Raw genomic sequence first — 25,036 nt, 5'->3', positions numbered from 1 at the left:
CTTGGTGGAACTCAATGATCTTCAGGTGGTTTTCACACTTGCTTCTGAGAGGGGGGAATCCATTACTGAAACAAAATCTTACTCAGAAATTGATATACAGAAAAATGAAATAGTCCTTGTATCCCCATTGGCAGATCCTGGGGCATCTCCAAGGGCTCCACGGGACACAGGAAGCCCATGATGCAGTCTAATCACCTCATTTTACAGGTGAGGAACTGAGGCCCAGAGAGGTTGTCTTCCTCAAAATCAAATGCCTAGGAGTAGACGTTTGCCCACCACCTGTCTTGCACCCCACCCTAGCCCTTCCGTGAGGGTGGATCCCAGGAATGGCTGGAGACAGAAACTGAGGACACAACGTGCCTCACACACGTCTGCCCCAGGACTGTCCACGTCACCACCCAAGGGGTAAAGGATCCACCACCAAAGCTTGAGCCGAAATGTAATGTAGATGGTGTTGCCACAAAAAAATAGACCTTTGAATCTCCTTCGTCTCAAAAAGCAGAGAAGGAAGTCAGGCCAAATTCACAGAAGTTGTTGTTCTGTATGGAAAAAAAAAAAAAAAAAAGATGGAAGTAACTTTAGCAGAGCTGAAATCTCAGCTCTGTGCAAAGGGGACTGGCTGCCTGTCAGTTCACAGATGTTTGGGTCACACTCAAAATATGAGAACGGCCTGTTCCCTCCGCCCTCAAGACACCATCTCACCCCGGGACCTTGGCGGCCTCATCTGAGTTTCAAGACAGAGCAAACAGAAAGCATGCTAGGGTTTAGTAAACAGCAAGGAAAGCACAAGGAGATGGTTCACTGAGGCAGTAAAAGGAATCTGTTTTAAATTGGGAAGAGATGTTGAGTTCAGACGGCCCCTTTAGCATGCTGCCCTCCAGACCTGGAAATCTCCAAGAACCTTTGAACTTGAAATTCTTGGAAACAACAGGTCAAAGTGCAGCGGTCGGAAAAAGTGGGGAAATTTAAACAATCTGGCTCTTTGGAGTTGGCCCGTCACCATCATCACCAAAATCATCAGCAACCTAAAGCATAATTAGCCTAATTAATAGCCTTACCTTCTAACTTGGATAGGCTAGGAAGTTATGCTAGTACTTGTGGCTTGTAAAATGGAAATCCATAAATAGAAAGTCTCCGAATGGAGTTTTAGATGTAAATCAGGAAGAATTCAATCTAAGGCAGGTAATGACACAAATGCCTATAAGGTGTTCCCTCCACGTGAATCCCAAGGCCACTAATGATAAGGAGAAACATGTCTAATTGTTTGAATAGCTATTAAAAGAATAATGAAAAGAGTTAAAAGGAATTTTATAAGAAGGGAAGGGTATTACCAGTGTAGACAGACAACACTGCTTATTTCTTGCACCTGTGACTCTCCAGGCAGTCGGAGGGAAGGAATGAAGTCTGATTCACCTTTGTAAGCTGTCCTACCCAACAGGACAGGGAACCTTCCATCTCAGCCAGGATAACTACCTGGGGCAATACCATTCCCACAGGTGCTGACATACGTCATGTGAATTACTCGTTTTGAAAAGTCACCCACAGAACTTACCCACACATGTTCCCTCCTCTGAAAACCGGTAACCCTCTACACACTCGCATCGGAAGGTCCCTGGGTGGTTACTGCAGATTGCATGGCTCCCACACGCCGAGGGCTGCTCTGAACATTCGTCGATATCTACAGCAAAAAAAAAGGTTTTAAGATTTATTTATTGATTTATTGATTTTTGGCCTCGCCGCTCGTCTTGGGGGATCTCAGTTCCCCGACCAGGGATCGAACCCAGGCCCCCTGCAGTGTAAGCGCCAAGTCTTACCCACTGGACTGTCAGGGAATTCCTCCCAAATTTTTGTTTGAATGCAGACTTAAAAAAAAAAAAAAAAACCTCTTCAAACACCACTAAACATAACAAAATAGAAAGCATTTTGGCATGCAAATGGATCCACTTTAAAACACACATTTTTATATTCTAAAAATGATGTTAAAGAAGTCTTTTTTTCTGTACATAATTTAAGAGTGATCCCAAGGCCCTCCTCCTAAATAAATGTGTACTCCCCGCTCCCCGCCCAACCTGCCCTGCCTTTTGAAGTTAGTTGCTGAGCCTGGCGCCCACTGACATCAGATGGGCAAATACGTGTTAGAAAGACGTGCAGACAAGTCTCCAGACTCTGAATAAGGTTCTTAAACTACAAAACGTAATTAATATGCTCTTGTTCAAAAATATTTCCTTTCTCCAACGATAGTGACAAAGCAAAGTTGGACTGTTTAAGCCTAATTGTGAATCTTGGAATGTTATCCTGAGCTTAACGCACTGACAGGAAAACCATTAACTCATAAGATTGTGAGTGATGCTCTCCCACAGGACAATACTACGGCCATCGCGTGGGGTGACTGGAACAAAGGAACGTATGCTCTGGAGCTGGACACAGCTAGGTTCAAATCCTGCCTCCTTTCCTTACCAGCTTGTGTGGTCCTGGGCAAGTTGCCTCACTACTCTGCCTCAGTTTCCCCATTGGTGAGTACTCACGCTACTATTCCTCTTGAGGGGTTCTACTGAAGATTACAGAAAATGGATGTAAGCCTAGCCTGCTCAAGAAACGTACCTATTGGGACTTCCCGGGCCGTCCGGTGGTTAAGACTCTGCGCTCCCAATTCAGGGGGCACGGGTTTGATCCCTGGTTGGGGAACTAAGCTCCTGCATGCCGTGGGGTGCGGACAAAAAATAGAAATAAATTAAAAAAAAAAAAAGAAATGTACCGATTATTATTATCCTACACTACCAGCCACAGGGATGTTCCGATTCTAGGAACATAGCCGTCAGATGGCCACTGGCATTGGGGGCCAGTCTGTGGTTACCACTACAGGAAGGCTGGTTGGCCCAGATAAGAAATCAAGCTCCTCTGTCATCACCTGGGTTACCTGTCCGCTGATGGATTGAAATAAATACAGTCACACAAGATCCTTCTGTGCCAACCTCACTCTCAGAGTGCACAGGTACTTCTGGCGTTTTTAGAACTCCTGGAGACGCATGTGAGGAAGATTTCATAGTGGCTGAGATCACTCCCCTCCCCCTCTCAGCTGCCCCTCCTCAATTCCATCATGTGAACCTTCCTCGTGGTCTGCCTCCGATGGCCAGTCCAGCCGGTCTCTTCACTGGTGAGGCAAAAGCCCTGCTGGCTTTTTGGACTACATTGCACAAGACAGGCATTTTTGCCACTTCAGCCCCGTAGTTGGATCTATACTCAGAAAAAAACCCAAACCAAATGGCATTCAGCTTTTGAAACTACACTGCAATGTAAGTTTCTGTGACATGTTTAAGATACAAGATCTCATATCACTTACATGTGGAATCTAAAATTTGGCACAGATGAACTTATCTACAAAACAGAAACAGACTCACAGACATAGAGAACAGACTTGTGGTTGCCAAGGGGGAGGGGGGAGGGGGAGGGATGAATTGGGAGTTTGGGGTTAGTAGATGCAAACTATTACATTTAGAATGGATGGACAAGGTCCTCCTGTATAGCACAGGGAACTATATTCAATATCCTGTGATAAACCATAATGAAAAAGAATATAAAAAAAAGAACGTATATATGTGTATAACTGAGTCACTTTGCTGTACAGCAGAACTTAACACAACACTGCAAATCAACTATACTGCAATTAAAAAAAAAAAAAGCTACAAGATCTCAGACCAGAGGATGGCTCCAGGCACAGCTAGAAGGTTACAGAACAAAGCCCCTCCCAAGGCAGCCTCTTTATGAGCTGGAGCTGGGATGGGGGTGGAGGGATATTCAGCAAGTGTGGACTTTCCAGCTCCATCCACCAGCTGCTGCTTCAACAACATGGGAGAAAAAGATCATTCTGCTTCACTGTGTCTGCACTACAGCTCTCAGAGGACACTCCAGGCCCAGATGTCTGGACACACTGTGCAAACTGAAGGGATCCACGGCTGAGACTCAACTGCCAAAGCACAAGAGCACAGAGCAGCAGTTTTCAATCAAAGGGACAGAACACAATCACCAGGGGAAATTTGCCAAGCTCCATTCCACCCCTAGAAGGTTTATGGAAAGGGAAACCGCGTGTTTCAAGAAAGCTTCTTAGGTGATTGGACAGATGCTCATCCTGCACACCTGACCTGGAGAACCACGGCAAATAGGATCTGGGGGCCCGTGGGAGGAGGGAGGAGATGGTCCCCTAGCACTACCCCACCTCCATGCAGGTCTACACATAAAATCCAAGCTGGGCGACTCCTTTCCTTTGAGAGCAAAACCCTAGCCATTTCCCTGCTATTATTTCACGGTCCTTACAGTTTGGAAATTCTTCCTAATGCCTAATTTAAACCCTCCCTTCTGTAATTGGAGGCTAGGACTCTAATCCTTTCTTTAGTAGAAACAGTGAACTAGTAGTGATAACGGTTCCTTATAAAAGATCACAACATCTGCTTGAAGATTATTGTTCTTATTAGTCATGATCTGGTCAACGTCTTCACTGGGAAGAGGTTTCCTTTCACATAAATCATTCCCTAACCCAACAGGGAAATCCTGGATTATTCTTGTAATCACTGCTTCCTTTTTGACTTTTTTTCAGAGTGGCTACTTTTCAACAACTCTAAGTTTCTCTAAAATGTGTCCTTTTCATAAACAACAGGCTCTTATTGGAGAAGAGTCTCAGGATTTATTTGTGAAATGCCTTGTGCGCACTCAAGATTACTCAGTGAGAGATTGTGCAAAACCCTCTCTTACAGCCTCCCAACTGAGAAATATAGGGAAGTCATTCTGTCAGGCACCAGAGCTCTTGTGATTCAACTGGAAATCTCCAAATTAGCTCGCAGGGTCACTCTGCAGTGTCTAATCAAGCCCAGCCTTATTTTGAATGTCATCTATCATTATATCAATGCTACACACACTGAATGGCAAAGGCTCACTCTCATTCTCTTCAGAGGCACTTTCCAGGTCAAAATAATATGTGAAGTGATCTGCTTAATGCAATTTCCTATCAACAGCCCGGTGTCTCAATGCATTAACACTACGAGGCTTATTCTCGTGACCCAGAACACAAAGTAGCCTGACTAGGAATATACCCACATTCCATGGTGCAAATCTGCCAGGATGAGGACTAATCACAGGGCGAAAGCAAGTGCACACAAACACCTGTCTTCCTGGGCCAACACATCAGGGGGTTTTCCACGATAGCAACGGATTCCATCCATAAAGCATGGCTGGTTGTGCCTTGGGAAAGTGAAGCAAGCAGTCCCACCACAAGCTCAGGCACCAAAAGCAGAATTAGCCAGAGGTTATGGGTCAGCAGGTTGGGGTAGCTCCATGTTTTACTAATACAGTAATTCCCCGTATATACGAATGAGTTCCATTCCGAGAGTGCGTCTGTAAGTCCAACTTGTTCGTAAGTCCAACAAACTTAGCCTAGGTACCCAACTACCACAATCATCTATATACCGCTCATTTTACGCATGCTTCCGGACATCTGGGCTTGAAATAAAGATACTGTACTACTGTACTCTATACAGTACTGTACAGTAAAGTACACAAAAGCACAACCACTTATAGAGGATGCACGCACGTGACAATGTACACCAGACACGTGAACTAACTTAGGTGACTGGACATGCGAATGCACATTTGCAGCTTTGAAGGTTTGCAACTTGAAGGCTTGTATGTAGGGGACTTACTGTATTCAGTTGGCTTATGAAGCTGAAGCAGAGCTACATAAAGACTAAGGAGGTATAGGCTTCTGCTGGAGAAATGGGGGCACCTCATCCCTTCGTGGTGTCCATCACCATCACCATGGCCTGGGAGGTCTCTGCTCACACACACACAGTATCACAGTTTCAAAGTGGCCTGAGCCAATTTAGCCATTCAAGACTGTTGGGCTCTTTGGGGAAACACAGGGGAACTCTGATGATCAGAGGTGAGTAGGAACTACGTCCCCTGCCCAGTGGTACGTTACAAGGGAAGCGAGTCTCAGATTGAATCCTACCACACGGACAAAGTCATCAGCGAGCTGGCTAAACAGTTGTACAAGCTGTTCCTGTAAGCCCAGTCCCTGCTCTCCATCCTTTCCAATGAGCACCTCACATAAATTTCACTCTGAAGTAAACGCAGCAATACCCCAGCAGCAGGATCTGCTAAGCTTCACGTGAAATCAGCACACTAAAGCTGCCATTCATTGGAGGCATCCAATGGATTCAATTCAATGGATTCCGGACCCAAGGCATTGTTCCCAAATTCCAAGGCTGCTGGGCTCCCCAGATTCTTATGCCCCAGTCATTCAAGGGGGCTGCTCATCATTCTGGCCAAAAAGACATGTGTACACCACCCATTTCACTAGGGAAGCTTACTTCTAGCACTCCTTACATTTGTTGGTGAGCCCCAACTATATATTTTTTATATAGTCAAAATAAAAAAAAAACCCGTTGGTGGCGGGTTTAGGAAGCTTTGACATTCTTACCCTAGTTGCCTCTGCTGTATGGACTCTTCATTGAGTCAGGAGTCAACTGCCGTTTGGTGGTGGATTAAAATTTAGTAACAGACATAAATATCAAGCTGTCTACGTGAAAGTATTTAAAGTGAAATTATAAGTAATAAAATAAGTACAATGAAGACAGTATAATATATGCACTTGAGTCAGAGTCTCAAGGTCCAACGTTCCAATGTCCCCGGCTCATCTGTAAAAACAGGAATAGACCTCCCACCCATTAGGATGGCCGCTATCCAAAAAACAAAACAAGTGTTGGCAAGAATGCGGAGAAATTGCAGCCCTTGTGCACTGGTGATGGGATATAAAATCGTGCAGCTGCTGGGGAAGACAATATGACGGTTCTTCAAAAAAATCACACACAGAATTGATGTGACCCAGCAACTCCACTTCTGGGTATATCCCCAAAAGAGTTGAAAGCAGGGTCTCAAACAGATATTTGTACCCCATGTTCATAGCAGCATAATTCACAACAGCCAAAGAACTGAAGCAACCCAAGTGCCTATAGACAAATGAATGGATTAAAAAGAAGAAGGAGTATGTGTATACAATGGAACATTTCGCAGCCTTCAAAAGAAAGGAAATTCTGACCCAGGCTACAACATGGATGAACCTTGGGGCCACTATGCTAAGTGAAATAAGCCAGATACACAAAAGGACAAATACTGTATGATTCCACTTAAATGAGTTACCTAGAATCATCAGATTTGTAGGAAGTATTATAGAATGGTGGTTGCCGGGGGCTGGTGGTGGAGGGGAGGGACAGGAAGTTGTTATTTAATGGGAATAGAGTTTCAGTTTTGCAAATGAAAAGAGTTCTGGAGATGGATGGTGGTGATGGTCACACAACAATGTAAATGTACTTAATGCTGCTGAACCGTACACTTAAAAATAGTTAGAATGATCAATTTTATATTATGTACATTTTACCACAATTAAAAATAATTTTTAAAAGACAGAAATGAAAGAATCTATCGCGTTAGAGTTGTTGAATTAAATCAGTTAGTGTTTGTGAAGCACCTAACACAACAATGCCTGGGTACGTCGCAGTTGTAATCATATTATGTGTGTTAATAAACAGCGCTGACTTGCCCTTCCTTTAAGCCCATGTATTCTCGACGTGAAGTGGAGTGTGGCCTTATAAATTCTACTCTGCTGCTTAGAGTCAGGGCATCTGACCAGGTGAAGGAAGGGCCAGGACCCCTAACATCACGGAGGGAACACTGAGCGTGGGGCTTCAACAACTCAGCGTGACCATCAGTGTTTATCTCACCGGTGCTGCCTCTCCCTCGCCCCTCTGCTGTACAGGATCTGTTTCCGCAGCCCCCCACCCCGCTGCCCACCACCACCAAGTCAGAGCGGACGGCTGTACCGTAGCAGGTCTGTCCGTCTCCCCGGAAGCCGATGGAGCACTCGCAGGTGAACTGGGTCCCGGGGCCAGGGCGACAGGCTGCATTGGTGTCACACCCATGGGTGCCGATGTAGCAAGGATTCTGAAGCGCATCAGGGGAGCCGTCTGTGAAGGCAGAGACATTGAAACCCAGTGAGCATTCAGAAACCCTTATTCCTCCAGAAACTCCAGAAAGTAAGGCAGGACTGATGACCAGGAAACCTGCCGACTCCTGAGTCACCTGGGGGTCACCTGAGGCGGGATCAGCAAACTACATCCCTTTGGACTTTTGTCTGTTTTTGTAAATAAAGTTTTACTGGAAACCAGCCACACCCATTCACTTACATATACGGTCTATGGCTGCTTTTGTGCTACAGTCACAGAACTGAGAGCGACTGCACGGCTGGCAAAGCCTGAAATATTTATTGATACTGTCTGGCCTTTTAAGAAAAAATACGCCAACCCCTGATGCCTGGAGCTACAACTGTCAAAGGAGGGAGACAGACACCTGCCCTCCTTCTGCTTTATGGAGCTGAGGACAAACCCGACTAGCTGGAGAAGTGACCTGGGTACAGAGGGAGAATCAAAAATAACTGAACAAGAGAAAGACCTTCACACGTAGACCCCAAATATACAGAACCCCTAGGGCTTAAAGATTTGGATGACGTGAGACCTGACACTGGGCTGTCCCACTAGCTGCAGCTCCTTCCACGCAGCCAGAAGCACCCCCAGACTAGATCCCACCTCTCGCAACGTGCCGTCCCCGGGCAGAAAGCTCGTTGTAGGCTCCGTGCCTGACTTTTAGCACATTTGATTTGGATTTCCCCAGGCCCTGAGCACACAGTGAGTATCAGAGTGTTTTAAATGCCTGGCCATCAATAGGCACATGAAAAGATGCTCAACATCGCTAATTATTAGAGAAATGCAAATCAAAACTACAATGAGGTACCACCTCACCCCGGTCAGAAGGGCCATCATTAAGTCTACAAATAACAAAAGCTGGGGAGGGTGTGGAGAAAAGGGAACCCTCTTACACTGTTGGTGGGAATGTAAACTGATACAGCCACTATGGAGAACAGTATGGAGGTTCCTCAAAAAACTAAAAGTAGAACTACCATATGGTCCAGCAATCCTACTCCTGGGCATATATCCAGACAATTCAAAAAGATACATGCACCCCTAGCAGCACTATTCACAATGGCCAAGACATAGAAACAACCTATGACACGGAAACAACAACAAATGAACTTATCTAGGAAACAGAAATAGACTCACAGACATAGAGAACAGACTTGTGGTTGCCAAGGGTGTGGGGGAAGGACAGGGATGGATTGGGAGTTTGGGGTTAGAAGATGCAAACTGTTATATATAGAATGGATAAGCAACAAGGTCCTGCTGTATAGCACAGGGAACTATAGTCAATATCCTGCAATAAATCATAATGGAAAAGACTAAAAAATAAAATAAAAATAAATGCCCGGCCATAGGCAGCTGCAGCCCTTGGATGGTCTACTCTTTAAGGTAACTCAAGGATTATCATTCTTCTCTACCACAGATGGAATAATGAGGAGGCCTTAGGTTAGCAGAACAGAGACAGGTAGGTTTTCTAAGAATCATAAATGACAAGACGTTTATTTCTGTTGGGAGCTATTTCAGCGTAACTTTCTTCTTCTTACTGAGAGTAAGAGACGAAAAACAACACGTCAGAAGCACCGAGAGAGCCGTGCAGGCAGACACACACAACGCCCAGCCTGAGCTGCCACCTCTTACCCCTCACAGGACCGATAGAGTTGCTCAGAGCATAGCGCAAGATCCTCTCCTCCTGGTTGTACAGGACAAACACGCTGTCCACCGAGAGCTGCTGGGTTCTGGGCAGGGCTGGCCGGGAGTCGTCGTGGACGCACTCCTGGAAGGTGATGGTCTGGCGCCACTGGTAAGTGTGGACGTGAGAAGGGGCAGCGCCGTCCCGCTCGGGTTCCGTCACTGTGTACTCCCGGCTGGAGGATGATGTGATCACTGGATGCAGGAGGGAAGCAGGGACACAAAGGAGAGATCTTGAGGGTACAACAGGCTTAGTCAAGGGCTCTAAAACCAACAGCAGTATTCTCTGCCCACACTGCTACCAGAAGAGAGATCGGACGGAACAGCATAAATAAAACTATTTATTTCAGCATTGGGACTCGTTCTGCCACCTAGATTTCCCATACTATTATTGATGTTATTTGCATTAGGAATAGTTACTGCTTTTTCTCATCAGGTGCTTCTCTATAAGTTCCTAAGTCACCCAGAACCAGCCCAGAGTTTAAGGTCTGATGGAAGGAGCACGGGCTTGGAGGGAGAGACACCTGAATTCACACCTTGCCCCTTCGCTCACAAGGTGTGTGCTCATAGACCAGTTACTAACTTCTTTACCCTCTGTTTCCTTTCCGACATGGGTTGGGGTGAGGATGAGATAATGTATGTAAAATTTCTGGAATCAAGCAGGCTAAGACTCTTATTAAGACACTACCATTTATGGAGCATTTATCACGCGACTAGCAGAGTGCTAACTGCTTTTTATGCGTTATCTCACTTAGGAGTCAATAAATAGAAGCTGCTATAAATAACCCTAGATTAAACGGTTCTCTGATACATAAAAATGAGACACTAATAGGTTTCAGCAGCCAATTTCTATAGAGCTGTGAGCAAATCTCAATAGAGAAGGGAAACAGTCTTCCCCACTTAGAAGACAGCTCGCTTTTCACCCATACAATGAAAATCTCAACTTCCTATTTTAAAAAAAGTATAAGAGACTCTTCACATCTGTGTGCTCTGCTGTAGTTCATAATCAAAGCCAGAAGAGACATAAAAGATTAGTGTAAGTTGCCTTCTGTCCAGCTCCCACGTGCCGGGCTGTCAGAAACACCATCTGGTCGTAGCCTGACTTGCAGACCGGGGTGCCGCAGCTCCTTGCACCTCCTACTCACCCACTCGTTTTCCCCAGGAGAGCCGGAGCAAGCCACAGAGCCACGGTAATGGGTACAACCTTTCTGGATGGCCATTTAATAAGAGCCTTTAAAGAGCCTCCACTGTTTGACTTGGCACTTCTATTTCTAGGAATTCGGTCAGAAAAGAATCAGGAATGTGGTCAAGATTTATGATGAAGATGATTATTTCAACTCATTATGAGAAGGAAAAAGTGGAAATAACCTAAGCTTTAGAAAAGAGAATGGTTTACATTGACAGCCATACAATAGAATGGTAGAGATTCATTAAAAAGTGTTTGCAAAGCCTATTTAATGAAACTATCAAGTATTCATAATTTGACGCTAACTGGAAAAGTGAAGATACAATAATGTGGTATGACTGAAATTATGTAAATAGAAACTATATACTTGACTGGAGAGTATACAGTAGTATTGCATCAATGTTAAATTTCCTGATTTTGATGAGTGTACTGGGACCGTGTGAGAGGATGTGCTTGTCCTTAGGAAGAACACGTGAAATATTTAGGGAATGAAGGATCACGGTGCCTACAGCTTACTCTCCAAAAAACCCCATATATATATGTATGTATGTGAGAGAGAATGATAAAGTAAATGTAGCAAAATGTTAACAACTGGTGAGGCTGGGTAAATGACAGGTGTAAACTGCTATTTTCAACTTTTCTGTAAATTTGAAATTTAAAAAGTACATACAGATGTATATTATAATAAAATTATATTATTTTTAAATTATATAATATGATGAGATTTTACGTTGGGATATTATTTGTGTTGGTATATATACATATGTTGGGGTATTTTTTATATGGAAGGAAAAGGCTGAAAGGAAATACACTTATTCTAATAATAATTGTGTGCTGGTTTTACATCTGTAAGTTATGCTTATTTTCTTTTCTGCCCTAAATTCTCTCCAATGAGTGTGCACGATCTCTATTAGAGAAAAGGTGATTTGTATAAGGTACCCCCTGCACTTCCCTCTCCGAAGGCCAGGAGATAGCATGAGCTCAGGGCTGGAGCCTGTGGGTGGCGTTGCCCTGGGACGTGGCGTTGCCCCGGGACGCGGCGCTGAGGCTCACCCTGGTGGGAGTAGTGGTAGAGCTCCGTGTAGGGCTCGATGTGCACCGAGGAGCCGAAGGCGATCTGCGGCACTCGGCCCTCCAGCTCCGTGTCGATGGTCAGGTGTCCGTGCTCATCGATACCGCTGAACTGCTGCTTAATGAACAACTTGCCCGGGTGCCCCACAAAGGTCACCTCAGCCTGGCGGGTGAATTCGCCCCCTGCAAAGCAAGGTCAGTCTGTCACGTTGCTGTCAAGGAAGCCACCCTCATGCCCACCCTGGGCTCACTGTGGGGACAGGCTCACACCTCCTCTGCAGATGCTTTAGTCTGGTTAGTAGAAATGGGGCTGTTGACACCAAGGACAGAGCTGGGACATCCATATGGCCCAACTGAGTCACGCGCAAGAAACAGAAGTCGCTTGCCAGCTACAAACCAGCATCTGAGACGGGTGGGCTCATGGCTTGGGCTGGAAAAAGCAGGGGATAGGAGTTGGACCCCCAGCTGTGCTGGGTACTGGTTGGGTGAGCTTGAACAAGTTACTTAACCCCACGAAGCCTCCATTTCCTGATGATGAAAAAGGGATACAATCTGTCTTGTGGAAATTAGACAAGTACTTTAAAACGTCCTCTGCCAAACATCAAGCGCTCCAGGACGTTGGCTGTGGGAATGACTACTGTAACAGCTCAGCCCTGGTCAGGATGGGCCAGTTGTTCAGGGCAAACTATCACCAGGCCCAGAAACCATCCTAGGAGCACATACTAAGGTGCTGGCTCAGGACCTCCCCTTGGTCTGGGCAGGGAAGCAGCCCCCGACAAGCAGGAAAAAATACCCCCCCTTCTTCCAGCTTCCTCCCTTTGCCACCTTTGCAGACTCCCGATAGCACAGCTGGCAGCTATTTCATGATATGTGAGAAGTATATGAAATTTACATTTCAGTGCCCATGAATAATTTCATTCCAACACAGACATGATCATTCATTTGCATATTATCTTTGGTGCTTTCGCTCGACGATGACAAAGTTGAAGACAGTTAGTCCCCTACATACGGATGAGTTCTGTTCCGAGAGCGCATGTTTTAAGTCCAATTTGTTCGTAAGTCCAACAAAGTTAGCCTAGGTACCCAACTAACACAGTCGGCTATCTAGGACTGTACTGTAATAGGTTTACAATACTTTTCACACAAATAATACATAAAAAACAAACACAAAAATAAAGAAAACGTTTTTAATATTACAGTACAGTACCTTTAAAAGTACAGTAGTACCAGCTACATCACCGCTGCTTTTACGCTTGCTTCCAGACATCCTGGGCTTGAAATGAAGATACTGTACTACCGTACTCTATACAGTACTGTACAGAGAAGTACACAAAAGCACAACCACTTGTAGAGGATGCACTCACGTGACAATGTACGCCAGACACGTGAACTAACTGACGTGATTGGACATGCAAACGTAGGTTCGCATCTTTGAAAGTTCGCGACTTGAAGGTTCGTATGTAGGGGACTTACTGTAGCTGCAACAGAGCCCGAATAGCCTAAAACATTTAGGCAAAGCTTAAAATATTTACTAACTGGCCCTTTGCAGAAAAAGTTGGACAACTCCTGCTTTATAGCCCCCAGGTCCCAGGCAGATATCCAGCTGATAACACAGGGGCAGTTAAGAAGGACCATTGTAGTAACAAAGATTCGCTGTTGTAGGGAATTTGTAAAGACTCCCTCAGCCTCCCTGAAGTTGATGTAAGTGACAAAGGACCATCCATTTAAGTCAACCCATATTCAAGGCAACACCCATATGAAATGCTGTGCAGCCAGCCAAGGAGCAGGACCTGTGGATCTGGCCACAAAGCTCAACTACGTCCGCAAAGGGAAGAGCATGTGTTTGCAAGAGAGCCCGAACATCATTATGCTACTCAGGGTACACATGCCTGTGGGAAAGGGAGAAAAAACACTGGGCCATAAATAAGGTATCTTATACCCTTTTCAAATATGTATCCTCTCCTTTCTTAAAACGTCCACATTTCAGGAAGTTAGGTATTTATGCTCTGTAACTTTGGGAGGGGTGTCTATGCAAAGCCCACAGACCCTGCCCTCAGCAGTGTTTTCACGATAAAGCCGTGGCTGAAGCTCCAGTGAGGCTAGGGGTGTTGGAGAAGGCAGGTCTAGGTAGTCAGAGGCAGCGGCTATGTACCTGTGCCCCAGAACAGCAGGCTCCAGGTCCTGGGAGCGGCCAGAGATGAAGGATGCAGGCTCCTCCACCCAAGCAGTTCCAGGAAAGGGCCTCCAGCACAGCGGGGCCAGCCTCAGCACAGCACGGGAGAGGCCACCACTGCTCCAAGGAAGCATCTCCTCCGCTCCCGCCCACCGACAACCTGCCCACATGTCCCCTAAAGACTGAACTTTCCCCGACGGGACACGGTCTCTGAGCAGCTCCAAGGAAACTCAGGTTTCCTAAGACTCATGAGGATTATGTTTATCAGGCTGAATTTACCAGCTAGAAATGACAGGTTCCTTTTCTCCAAGCAGATACTGAGGAAATGTCAAATATCAGTTTCAGATTAGTTGGGAATTTGGAGGCAGGCTGGATAAATAGAAGGAGCCCCATACTTTGGGTTGTGAGGATATAGGAGCAAGCATCATTTGCTCTGCCTAAATCTAAATCTCCACCCTGAAATCGCTCCCTGATCAAAATGCAATTCTAGACAGTCTTAGTTAATGTATATTAATTGAAAAACTTCTTGATAAGTTTACCTCAACACCTTACTTCCAGAGCCACAAAATGCTTATCGGTAAGTTATTTGCAGACATGGATTTCCCTTTCCATTCACCCCAGCCCATTAATTTTAAGGTCTGATGTCAGTTACCTGTGATGCTGAACCCATTCTTGAATCCATCTTGCTCCACAGCAAACATCCATCCAATGATGCCTCCAACAGGGGCCAGAGGAAGCAGAGAGTACCCGATGGTCTCAGGAATGGTGCTGATGGCTGTGTAGGAGCGCCCATGGTTCATTACCACGTAGGAGTGGAGGTCGGTGTTCTCAAAGACAGTGGGAACTTGGCTGTTCCCCACAAAGACCTTCCCTTTCACCTTGCCGTTAACTCTCTGGGGGGTACCTGAGTGAGAAACAAAGAAAGCAGCCAGCCCTTCAGAATAGAATAGTATGTCTGGTAGGACCTGTACGTATAAAAGCAAAGAGCCAAACAGTGCTGGGGTAAAGGGCTTTGGGGTAAGTGAAAGCAGCTGTTCTTCCCAAAAAGGCAGTTCCTACGGCTGTGTCTATGAGCCTTACAAATTCCAATTTCTTCCTCTCTTCCACGCTGATGGATAATGGACAGCAGAAAAGTGAGACCCATTGTTTGATGGAGGAACGTCTGAGGCAAATAAAACCATCTCATAGAACAGTATCATGGATGGTCTAGAACTAGGTGACATAAATGTCTCACTTTTGAGAGTATCAGGGACAGAATCAGTCATTTCACTGGGACAGCAGGGCTAAGCTGGATGGGACATTTGGTTGCCTGATCTGTAACGCATCTTAAAGAGCATCTCCGGCTCAAACATAGGACTGCCACTCTGAGTGCTGGACCTTCACTCAAGCCAAGCCAGACAGAAGTGGCCACAGCGGATATCGCAGGCCACACAAATACGCCCTCTGACCCAGAACCAGCTTGTGGGCTGGGGTGTGTTTGTTGTTGATCGTTCCATTTAGCCAACTGGGAAAGATGTGAAACTTACTATGGCATACTTAAAAGCTTTCTTCATAAATTGCTAAATAGTATATGTATAGGACACCATTTTTAAAAATCACATTAATGATAAATGTTAGCATACACTTAGGGGCAAATATCTGAAGGGATGTACACAAAACTGCTACCAGCGGTTAACTCAGGGCGATATGGTGAACTTTCATTTTCTATACTAGATATCTCTATAATGTTCATATATTTATAACTTGCATATATTCATTATTGTTTAATCAGGAAAAGATAAGCTCTCAAGAAATTAAGTTGTTCTTGTATTTGAATAAGAAACCTGAAGGTTACCACATGACCCAGCAATTCCAACTCCTAGGTATATACCAAGAGAACAGAAAACATATGTCCACACAAAAACTTGTACACGAATGTTCTTAGCAGCATTATTCATGATAGCCAAAATGGGAAAGCACCCAAATGTCCATCAGTTGATGAATGGATAAACAGAATGTGGTATATCCATGAAATGGATATTATTTCGCTAGAAAAAAGGAATGAGGTACCTGATACATGCTAAAACATGGATGCATCTTGAAAATATCATGCTAAGTGAAAGAAGCCAAACACAAAGGTCCCATGTTGTAAGATTCCATTTATATGAAATATCCAGAACAGGAAAACCCGTGTTGACAGACAGTAGATTAGCTGTTGACAGAGACTGGGGATGAGGATAAATTGAGGGTGACTGCTAAGAGATCCAGAGTTTCCTTCTGGAGCCATGAAAATGCTCTAAAATTAGAGGTAATAGTTGCACAACTTAGTTAATATACTAAAAAGAACCAAATGGTATACTTTAAGTGAGTGTGTTACTTACATCTTTAAAAAAAAAAAAAAACTGAAGGAAGAGGTAAATAAGTCACCTTGGACTGTTCAGGTTTGATGTAGAATTAAATTCTATCACTTACTGATTGTGCATATCGTGTTTCTCTTCCTAGATTATAAATGTCTAGAGACAAGACTTTCACACCCAACTCCCTGGCTCCGTCTTAGCAGAGGTTTCTGTGCACAGTAAGTTCTCAGGAAAGTTTGTAGAATAACCTGAGACAAACGAGCCCTCATCTGAGCATGGTCACCAGTGTTCTGAAGACTTTCTGCTGTGTTCAATAGGCCTTAGCTGCTAAACAGGGTCACTAAGGGATTTCCCTGGCGGTCCAGAAGTTAAGACTCCACGCTCCCACTGCAGCGGGCATGGGTTCCATCCCTGGCCGGGGAACTAAGACCCTGCATGCCGTGCGGTGCGGCCCCCAAAAATAAAATAAAATAAAATAAACAGGTTCACTGACAAGCCAAGGCAGACTCGACACAGCATATTTCTGCAAATAAACTATGTCATTACACTGGGGGATGTTGTGAAGTTAGAAGACTAATATCAAAAAATGTCTCCCCCCCCAAAAAAAAAAAAATGCCTCCCCCAAACAATTACAGAAACAAGCAGGAAAGCCAGGGGAAGGAAACCAAATTTTTTCCACCAAACTTGGAGCTAGAAAACTATTTCAAAAGTAGCAAGACTCCAAAAAATATTTAAACCACAAAACTATGACGGGGCGTGTATAGAAGGTCAAAAAATGTAGCCGAGCAATCTGTCACATCTGAGCTTCCTGCCAAATGCAACCTATCAGCATTTCCAGTCTGATATGTGGCACAGAAAGAGCTAATGAGATTGCTCTTTGAGAAGAAACGTTCACTGTAGATTTTGGAAGCTGCTCCCAGTGTGAGAGAAATATAAAAGCCAAGCCTAAAACAAAGCAGCAAAGGTACACCTTCCCTGGGGCGGTGGGCTTTAGAAGAAAACAGACAACACATTTATAAATGTTAAAAACATTCCCCCAAATTAATATGCAACGTATACAAAATTTTCTTTCGTTGCTGCAGATAGTATTTAACTATCTAATTGTGATCTAGGAGGGAACTTTTTTATTTTAGCAAATTAAAATAACTGATTTAACTTTAGCTATGGCAGGGGATCTGAAAAACAGAAAAGCATTCTTCCAACTGAGTTTTATTTAGTTGTATTGTGTGAAGCAGTTGAGGTTCCTCATTAAACACACGAGGAAAATGACAGGTGACAAGTGAGGTCACTTGGCATCTGAAGGAACAAATGTTCAGTATGGTTGGTTTCGGTTTTGTTTTAATTCTGGTTTATGGCCTCAGGTTCCCATAGGTCTCCCTCCCTAAGTAAACTCTTATCCGGACCCTCTAGACTTTTGCAGAGAAGATTCTTCTGACCATCTGAGAATGTCAAGACTGGTTGGTCCTTTTCCGGGGGCAGAGCTCAGAACTGATGCCACCCCACTGACGGCAGCTGAGTCCGTTTTGGAGTGGGCCCACAATGGGTCTGGGCTCCAGAGCTGTGATGCACCCCTTATGCTCCTCCATCACCATGTTGGGATTCCAGGGGCATGAGGACAGGAAAGTCTTTACCCGCTACATACTTTGGTTTCCACCAGCCCACTGTGGCCTTGCTGGAGTTGAACCACCATTAGGATGGTGTGAGTGATGCCAAAAGAAAAGGTTTGAAAGAAACGGAGGAAAATGGGGGGCACTGACAATTCGTGGTCCAGGCTGCATAATTTCAACATTTCAGCCTTTGTCTCACGCTAGGGACAGTTGTGAAGATGGGCTCCCAATGGCCGTCATTTCAGAGATGGAGAAACAGCACAGGAAAGAAACAGACCTCTTCTTATTAGAAAAAAAGGACACTCCCCAGGACTACCCCCACCCCAGTAGAAAAATACGGGCAAGAACGGGGAATGAGAGATTAACTATCATTGCCCGACTGAAAATACCATCCCCGTTTAGAGATCTGGGTAAAGGAAAGATTTCAAAACAAGCACCAAAACAAAAACTCCACTCCTCCCCCTTTCTCCCCCTTCAAACGGAACAGACAGAAGCAAAGTACCTTCTGCAACACATTGCCGGCCGTTCCCCGTGTAGCCGGAAACACAGCTGCAACAGAAGCCGGTGGCAAAGTCCCTGCACTCTGCGTGCACGGAGCATTGGTGTCTGTTGTTGGCACACGTCTGGCGGGAATCTGTGTTGTAGCTGAAAACTGCTTGGAGAGAACACAGCACACCTGTAAGCGCTTCACAGGGCTCTGGGCCAGGAGGCTCTCTGACCCTACGCCCTCAGCTGTGCAAGACTTGACATCTGCTCAGGCAATTCAGACCCAGGGCTCCCTACCTGTAGCCACTTAAATAGTACAGTGGTTCCATTATTCAAACCACCAAAGCAAATGGGTCTAAAGGGAGTTTGAGAAATCACAAGGGTGAAGTCTTTAAAAATGCTATAATCCAATGTCCTCAGTATCACGGAATCAATATTAGATGACTGCCACCCGATGTCAATCTTAATATGGCATCCATTTAATGTCGTCAGATCTGCTTCACATTTTGGGCAGGAGCGACCTTAAAATTTTTTTAAATTATCTTTTATTGTGGTAAAATATCTATAACATAAAGTGCCATTTTAACAAGCTTAAAGTATTTTTTAAAAATATTTTGACCCTTTCTTCTCACCAGGGGATAAATCAGAAGCTCTTGAGTCAAAAGCTGGTTAGAAATAATTCCTCAGTCATACCTGGTCTAAAAGCCCTTGACCCAAGAATCAAGAAGAATTTCTCCCTATTTTAAATGTCTCCCTCCCCGGTTCATTTTATTGGATGATGAACTAGCTCATTAAACTCAAAAATCCAGAGCAAATTAATCTGGGATGAAGTTCAAAAACACGAGAGGGGATGAACTTTTAGAAGGGATAGCGACACACTTTATAAATGACTGTTATGAGTGAAGAGAAAAGTAAAGTTTAACTCCAGGTAGACTCCATGAGTCCTACACACCCAGAAGGGAATCTCCTGTATGTATGAAGTTGGCGTTTGGAGCTGAGAATACTTGGGCCCTGAGCTGAACGCATGCGAGGCTACTGATTGCTTAAGCCCCGCTCCCAGTGGGTCTGTTGTGGTCGACGTATCTGTGGGTGACTATTCAAGTCACACCAGGAATGCACTGCTGGCTACAGAAGACTGACCTTTCTAATAAAAACAGTGAAATAACTGGGATCGAGGGCAGAAAAACAACTCTTTTAAACACCGTTGGGGTTCAAATCTAGACTCTTCTTTTTACTAGTACCAAGGAATATACTACCATCAGTTGCTGGGGCTAGCTATGCTCTCATTTAAGTGATGGCTTCACAAATGAGAATTTCAGAGACACCTATGTGGGGTGAAAGCAGGAGGAGACTCAAAGCTCACCCTGCAGGTAAACATATGTGCAGGTAAACATATGCAATCCATCTTGGGGCGACCACTCTGAGACTCAGCTGTAAGAGCAGAGTGCAACGTGCTAGGCGTCAGCATTACCCCAGGAAATCCAGGGTGCCATGTGTGTAAGGGGAGCCCTGAGACATGAACCACGTCCTTATCATGTCACTTAAGGGCAGCTTCTCCATTTCTGTGCCTCAGAGGTAAGTAAGCACACTACCCCGGCCACCAGATCCTGTCCATGCTTTGGGATACTCGATAAGAACAAACATCTGACTACTGCTACGAGACAAATCACAAGTAAGGAGAAATAAAAATGGGTGAATAATGTGGAGTTGAGTTTATGTTTTGAGGGCCTTATGATAACTTCATAGCTGAAGCAGTTGTGCATCACAGTAAACATCATTTAAAGGCTTGGACCGTCCCCTTGATAGGAATCTTAATGGATTATAGGTCAACCTGAAGGGCAAAAAAATAATGAACACAGTCTAGTTCAAATGTCTTTTATAAGACAAATCAAAGCATACTGGGGTTCCAGTGGTTTTCCCTGAAAATGTAGCAAAAATCTGATATAATACGGTTGACTAGAAGATATTGTACTTTAAAACCATCCTCAAAAAGGGGATCTACTTATTTTGTAGCTTTAGATGCTCACAAACTAACTCTGAAACTGATAGGGCCCGGGAGGAAAAATAATCAACCATCCTCCTTCCAAAACAAAGAGGAAATACATTTCAAAGATAAACCGTGTCAATAGCCAAAGGAACTTCTAAAATGTTTGTTCAGGTGGGTGAATATATTGCTGATCTCAGAAGTCACAAATAAGGAAGGAAATCTGACTATCAAAATAATTCTAATGCACTTTTCTCTTTAAAACGGAAAAAAAAAGAAAGAATAATAGGAGACTTGAAAGGGGACATGTTCTACAGTCTCCATAACCCCAGCCCTAATGGCCAGATCCCTTGGAGTCTCTGAAGCCTTCGGGCCCATCGACCGATGCCCTGCAGCTATGAGTTCCACCCCTCCTTCCCCAGGCGCTCATCCTTACAAACCACCAAATAATGCACACAGCTGACACCCCGCCAGCAATGCTCCCCTGTCTGGAAACCCAAGTATCCAAGAAGGTACCACCTGCAACGGAAATGGCCTTACCAACTCCTGTTTCCTCAACTTCATCCACGTCTATGACCTGTGGTTGCTGCTGGGGAAACCTCTCCACTGGCAGCTGGAAAGATCTGGTCCTCTCTGTGGGAGGTCCAGGGGGTCTCTCAGTAGCCAGGCGGCGGGGGGAGAGGTCACTGGGCATGTTGTATGTGCCAGTGTCTCCCCTTCCCCGGGCCTCATAGGGGAAGGATGTGGTGCCCGTGTCCTCCAGGCTCAGAGATGTCACTGAGTCATAATCGTCATCATACTCTGCTCCGTCGTCCAATCCCAGGTTCACGTCCGAGGGCACCACGCCACTGGCCGTGGCCGGACTCCCAATCTCAAACACCCAGATGCCCTGCTGCCCAGAGTTGCTGCTCCTAGGGGGAAGGACAGGCTTCTTGGAAACAGGCCAGCAACCCACAAACAGCCCCCAGCAACCAAGCAGAAGGAGCCCTGGGGATCCGTGTCAATCTGAACCCCATCGCCTGCTTCTGCCCGCAGCCTCGGTGGAGGATGAGAGAGCAGACGCAGTCCTGTCTGCGTCTCATCCAGAGCTGAGACCATCCAGGCTGTATCCAATGGGCACAACCCTAGCAAAGGCTTAGTCTCGGCCATTCGAGAGGCATGCTTCAGGGACATTTTCAGGCCTTAAAATGCAATTTATAGGAATCACTGGTCATGTGCTTTACCATATAAGCAACCTGTTGACCGGAGTCATCCATTTTCTCAGTTATTCTCTTTCCAGGGCATGGTGTGATATGATAAGAAATATGTATTTGGTCCTTGTCTCTGGTTCTGGCATATAACCCCTAAAATCCCTGTAACCGCTGGAGTGATAAGAGTGTCTTTTTGTATGCTAATGAGATGGCTGGTGGCTGGGGACCCTGGGTAGCTTCAGGATGGGGGCTGGTCACTAGGAAGAATAAGGCTTGATTACAGGGTTGGAATTTTCTTCCCCACGCCCTGACTTCCAGGGAGGGGGGTGAGGAGTGGGGTTGGAGAATAAGTTAATCACCAATGGTCAATGGTTTAATCAATCATGCCTATGTAATAAAAATTCCTAAGTGATGAGATTGACAGAGCTTTTGGGCTGGTGAACACATCAAGGGGCTAGGAGGGTGGTGAGCCCAGAGAGGACATTGAAGCCCCTCACCCACTCTTCCTCCCATACCTTGCCCTATGCATCTCTTCTATTTGGCTGTTCCTGAGTGTATCCTTTATAATACACTGGTAATAGTAAGGAAAGTGCTTTCCTCAGTTCTGTGAGCCATTCTAGCAAATTATCGAACTTGAGCAGGGGTTCATGGAGACCCCCGATTTATAGCTGGTTGACCAGAAGTGCAGGTGTCAACCTGGGACTTGCAAGGGATGTCTGAAGTGGGGGCAGTTTTGTGGGACTGAGCCCTTCACCTGTGAGGTATGTGCTGACTCCAAGCAGTAAGTGTCAGAACTGAATCGAGTTATAGGACACCTAGCTGGTGTCTGAAGAGTTGAAGAATTGGTTGGGGAAAAAAACCCACAAATTTGGTGTCAGAAGAGTTATGAGTGAAAATAGTAGAGTTGGTTTATTAGAAATCCCAACACTGTTAGTTGTGGAACCTTGGACAGGTCTCAGTTACCTTTTTATGTTCAAAGGGTGTAGTGAAATACAAATGATATTGAGACTCTAAAGGCATTTTATAGTTATAAAATACAATAGAATAACCCTAATCTCTACTTCTTGCACCACCATTTTTACTGTTCTTCTGTGTGTGATTAGAAGTGTTCCTATAAGAAATTATGTAAAATGACCAGCTCATACAATGGAAAGAAGGGACATACACTACTTGGTAGAGAATACTGAGCAAAAGATTGGGGTTGGACAGGGAATGAGGAATCAAGAAAGTCCTGCAGAAATTGGACGTCTAATCAATCCGTCTGCTTGGGACTCAAATAAAGGCAGTGATATGCAGGAGGAGCTTGCTTGAACCAGCTTGTAAAAAATTAAATTATATAAACTTACAATTAAATAATCTATATTAAAAGCAGAGGCAATCAAAAAGATACATATACCCCAGTGTTCATTGCAGCACTATTTACAATAGCCAGCACATGGAAGCCACCTAAATGTCCATCGACAGATGAATGGATAAAGAAGACGTGGTACATATATAAAATGGAATATTACTCAGCCATAAAAAAAGAACAAAATAATGCCATTTGCAGTGACATGGACGGACCTAGAGATTGTCATACTGAGTGAAGTAAGTCAGAGAAAGACAAATATCATATGATATCGCTTATATGTGGAATCTAAAAAAAAATAGTAATAAATAAACCTATTTGCAAAACAGAAATAGAGTCACAGAGGTAGAAAACAAACTTATGGTTATCAAGGGGGAAGGGCGGGGATAAATTGGGAGATTGGGATTGACATATACACACCACTATATATAAAAGAGACAACTAATAAGAACCTGCTACATAGCGCAGGGAACTCCACTCAATACTCTGTAATGACCTATATAGGAATAGAATCTAAAAAAGAGTGGATATATATATATGTATAATTGATTCACTTTGCTGTACAGCAGAAACTAACACAACATTGTAAATCAACTATACTCCAATAAAAATTTAAAGAAATTAAAGCAGAGGCAATAAATACTTGAAACTCATCCCATCTGTATTATGTTACTATTAGCTATGTTCTTCAAGTTATTTGAATCTACTGCACCTCTATGGTGAGAATACTATATAATGGTTCACCTTTTCTCAACCCCAGGTTGAGCGACATGATGTGAGCAGCTGGAAACTGGCCATGGTAGTATTTACACCACGGAAAGAGGCAAATGCTATAAATGAGGGCTTCCCCAACCCGCCTAAAGCCAGTTGCTAAGCATTTACCAGCACACCGTTAAAGTTTAGAGGAGTTTTAGACTCAATTGGCAATATGAAATTGGGAGGGGTTTTCTCAGCCTTGGGGTCATAGCAGGAGATAGTTTTGAATAACTTGTATTTCTAACTTTATACGTATAGAAGAGATGGTAAAACTGTCTCAAATGAGAATGATATCTAAAACCTTGGATACCTGTTCATTCTAAGAGTATATTCCCTTGAGTTCATCAGAAAAACAAAGTACCCCATAATATAAAAATTATATACAAAATTTAAATCCATGGGAACATTTTTAGGTAATGTTCTATATTGCCCATTACATTATTCTTAATAAAACAGTAAAATGATAGTCTTATTAAGGGGAGAATCTACTGAAGAACCAAAAAAAGCATACTTGGCCAAGTTTCCAATTGATTCTCTGTCATTAGCAAATACATTATAAGCTCCGTCACTCTTCCATATTAATCCTACTAAACCTTGGCTGAAAGCAACCACTGCGGGAACTTGGTTCTCATCCTTCTTTGAGAATGTCGTATAGAACTGCAGACCATCTTCAGGATAAAGGAAAATGGCGTAGGTGCTGGAATCAGAGGAGGCCAGAACAGCCTGGAATGTGTTTCTCTGTGAAGATGAGTTAAAATCCAGTTACTCAGGAAAATATCTACAGATCTTAAAATGTGCTCTTCACCAAATCGTATCTAAAAAGTACAGAGATGGCAGTATTTACACCTCATTCTAAAGAAATACTTTTGTAACAAGGACCAAGTATTCCAGGATAATTCCACTTAAATATCTCTAAAGCTATGTCAACATGAAATTTTCTAATTAATCAATGAATACTTTCTGCATAACTGTGACCCTAAGGTTAATGAAAAATTACAGAGATGGCACCTCCAGGTAGTGGCCTAAATCTCATGCAACTTAGCAAAGTCTTACCAGCAGAATTTGTTTCCACAGCCATTAAACATATTCAACCACATTCATTATTTAGCTGATTGAGCCCAAGCACCGTGCAGTGAGAAAGAAAATGAGCTTTGAGAGAAAACAAATCTGGATCCAAATCCTGCTCTACCCC

The 25,036-nt window shown here is 44.2% G+C and overlaps 1 protein-coding gene across 2 annotated transcripts in view; it reads right to left on the bottom strand.

Moving 5' to 3' along the window:
• Nucleotides 1-25,036, bottom strand: part of NID1 (nidogen 1) — a 94,256-nt gene that overhangs the window by 42,771 nt on the left and 26,449 nt on the right. Inside the window, exons 3-10 of one of the 2 annotated variants that reach the window (XM_082423112.1) lie at nt 24,356-24,582; nt 21,091-21,461; nt 18,583-18,735; nt 14,790-15,041; nt 11,947-12,147; nt 9,657-9,902; nt 7,869-8,012; nt 1,553-1,678 (exon numbers count right to left, since the gene is read on the bottom strand). In XM_082423112.1, the coding sequence (XP_082279238.1) occupies nt 1,553-1,678; nt 7,869-8,012; nt 9,657-9,902; nt 11,947-12,147; nt 14,790-15,041; nt 18,583-18,735; nt 21,091-21,461; nt 24,356-24,582 (1,720 nt within the window). The remainder of the gene's footprint in view (nt 1-1,552; nt 1,679-7,868; nt 8,013-9,656; nt 9,903-11,946; nt 12,148-14,789; nt 15,042-18,582; nt 18,736-21,090; nt 21,462-24,355; nt 24,583-25,036) is intronic. The other variant, XM_082423113.1, reaches the window with a different exon arrangement.

Source organism: Balaenoptera physalus (assembly GCF_965194825.1).
Source record: "Balaenoptera physalus genome assembly, chromosome: 14".
NCBI lineage: Eukaryota > Metazoa > Chordata > Mammalia > Artiodactyla > Balaenopteridae > Balaenoptera > Balaenoptera physalus.
The sequence above is the reverse complement of the archived record's forward strand: the minus strand, read 5'-3'. Positions and strand labels throughout refer to the sequence as shown.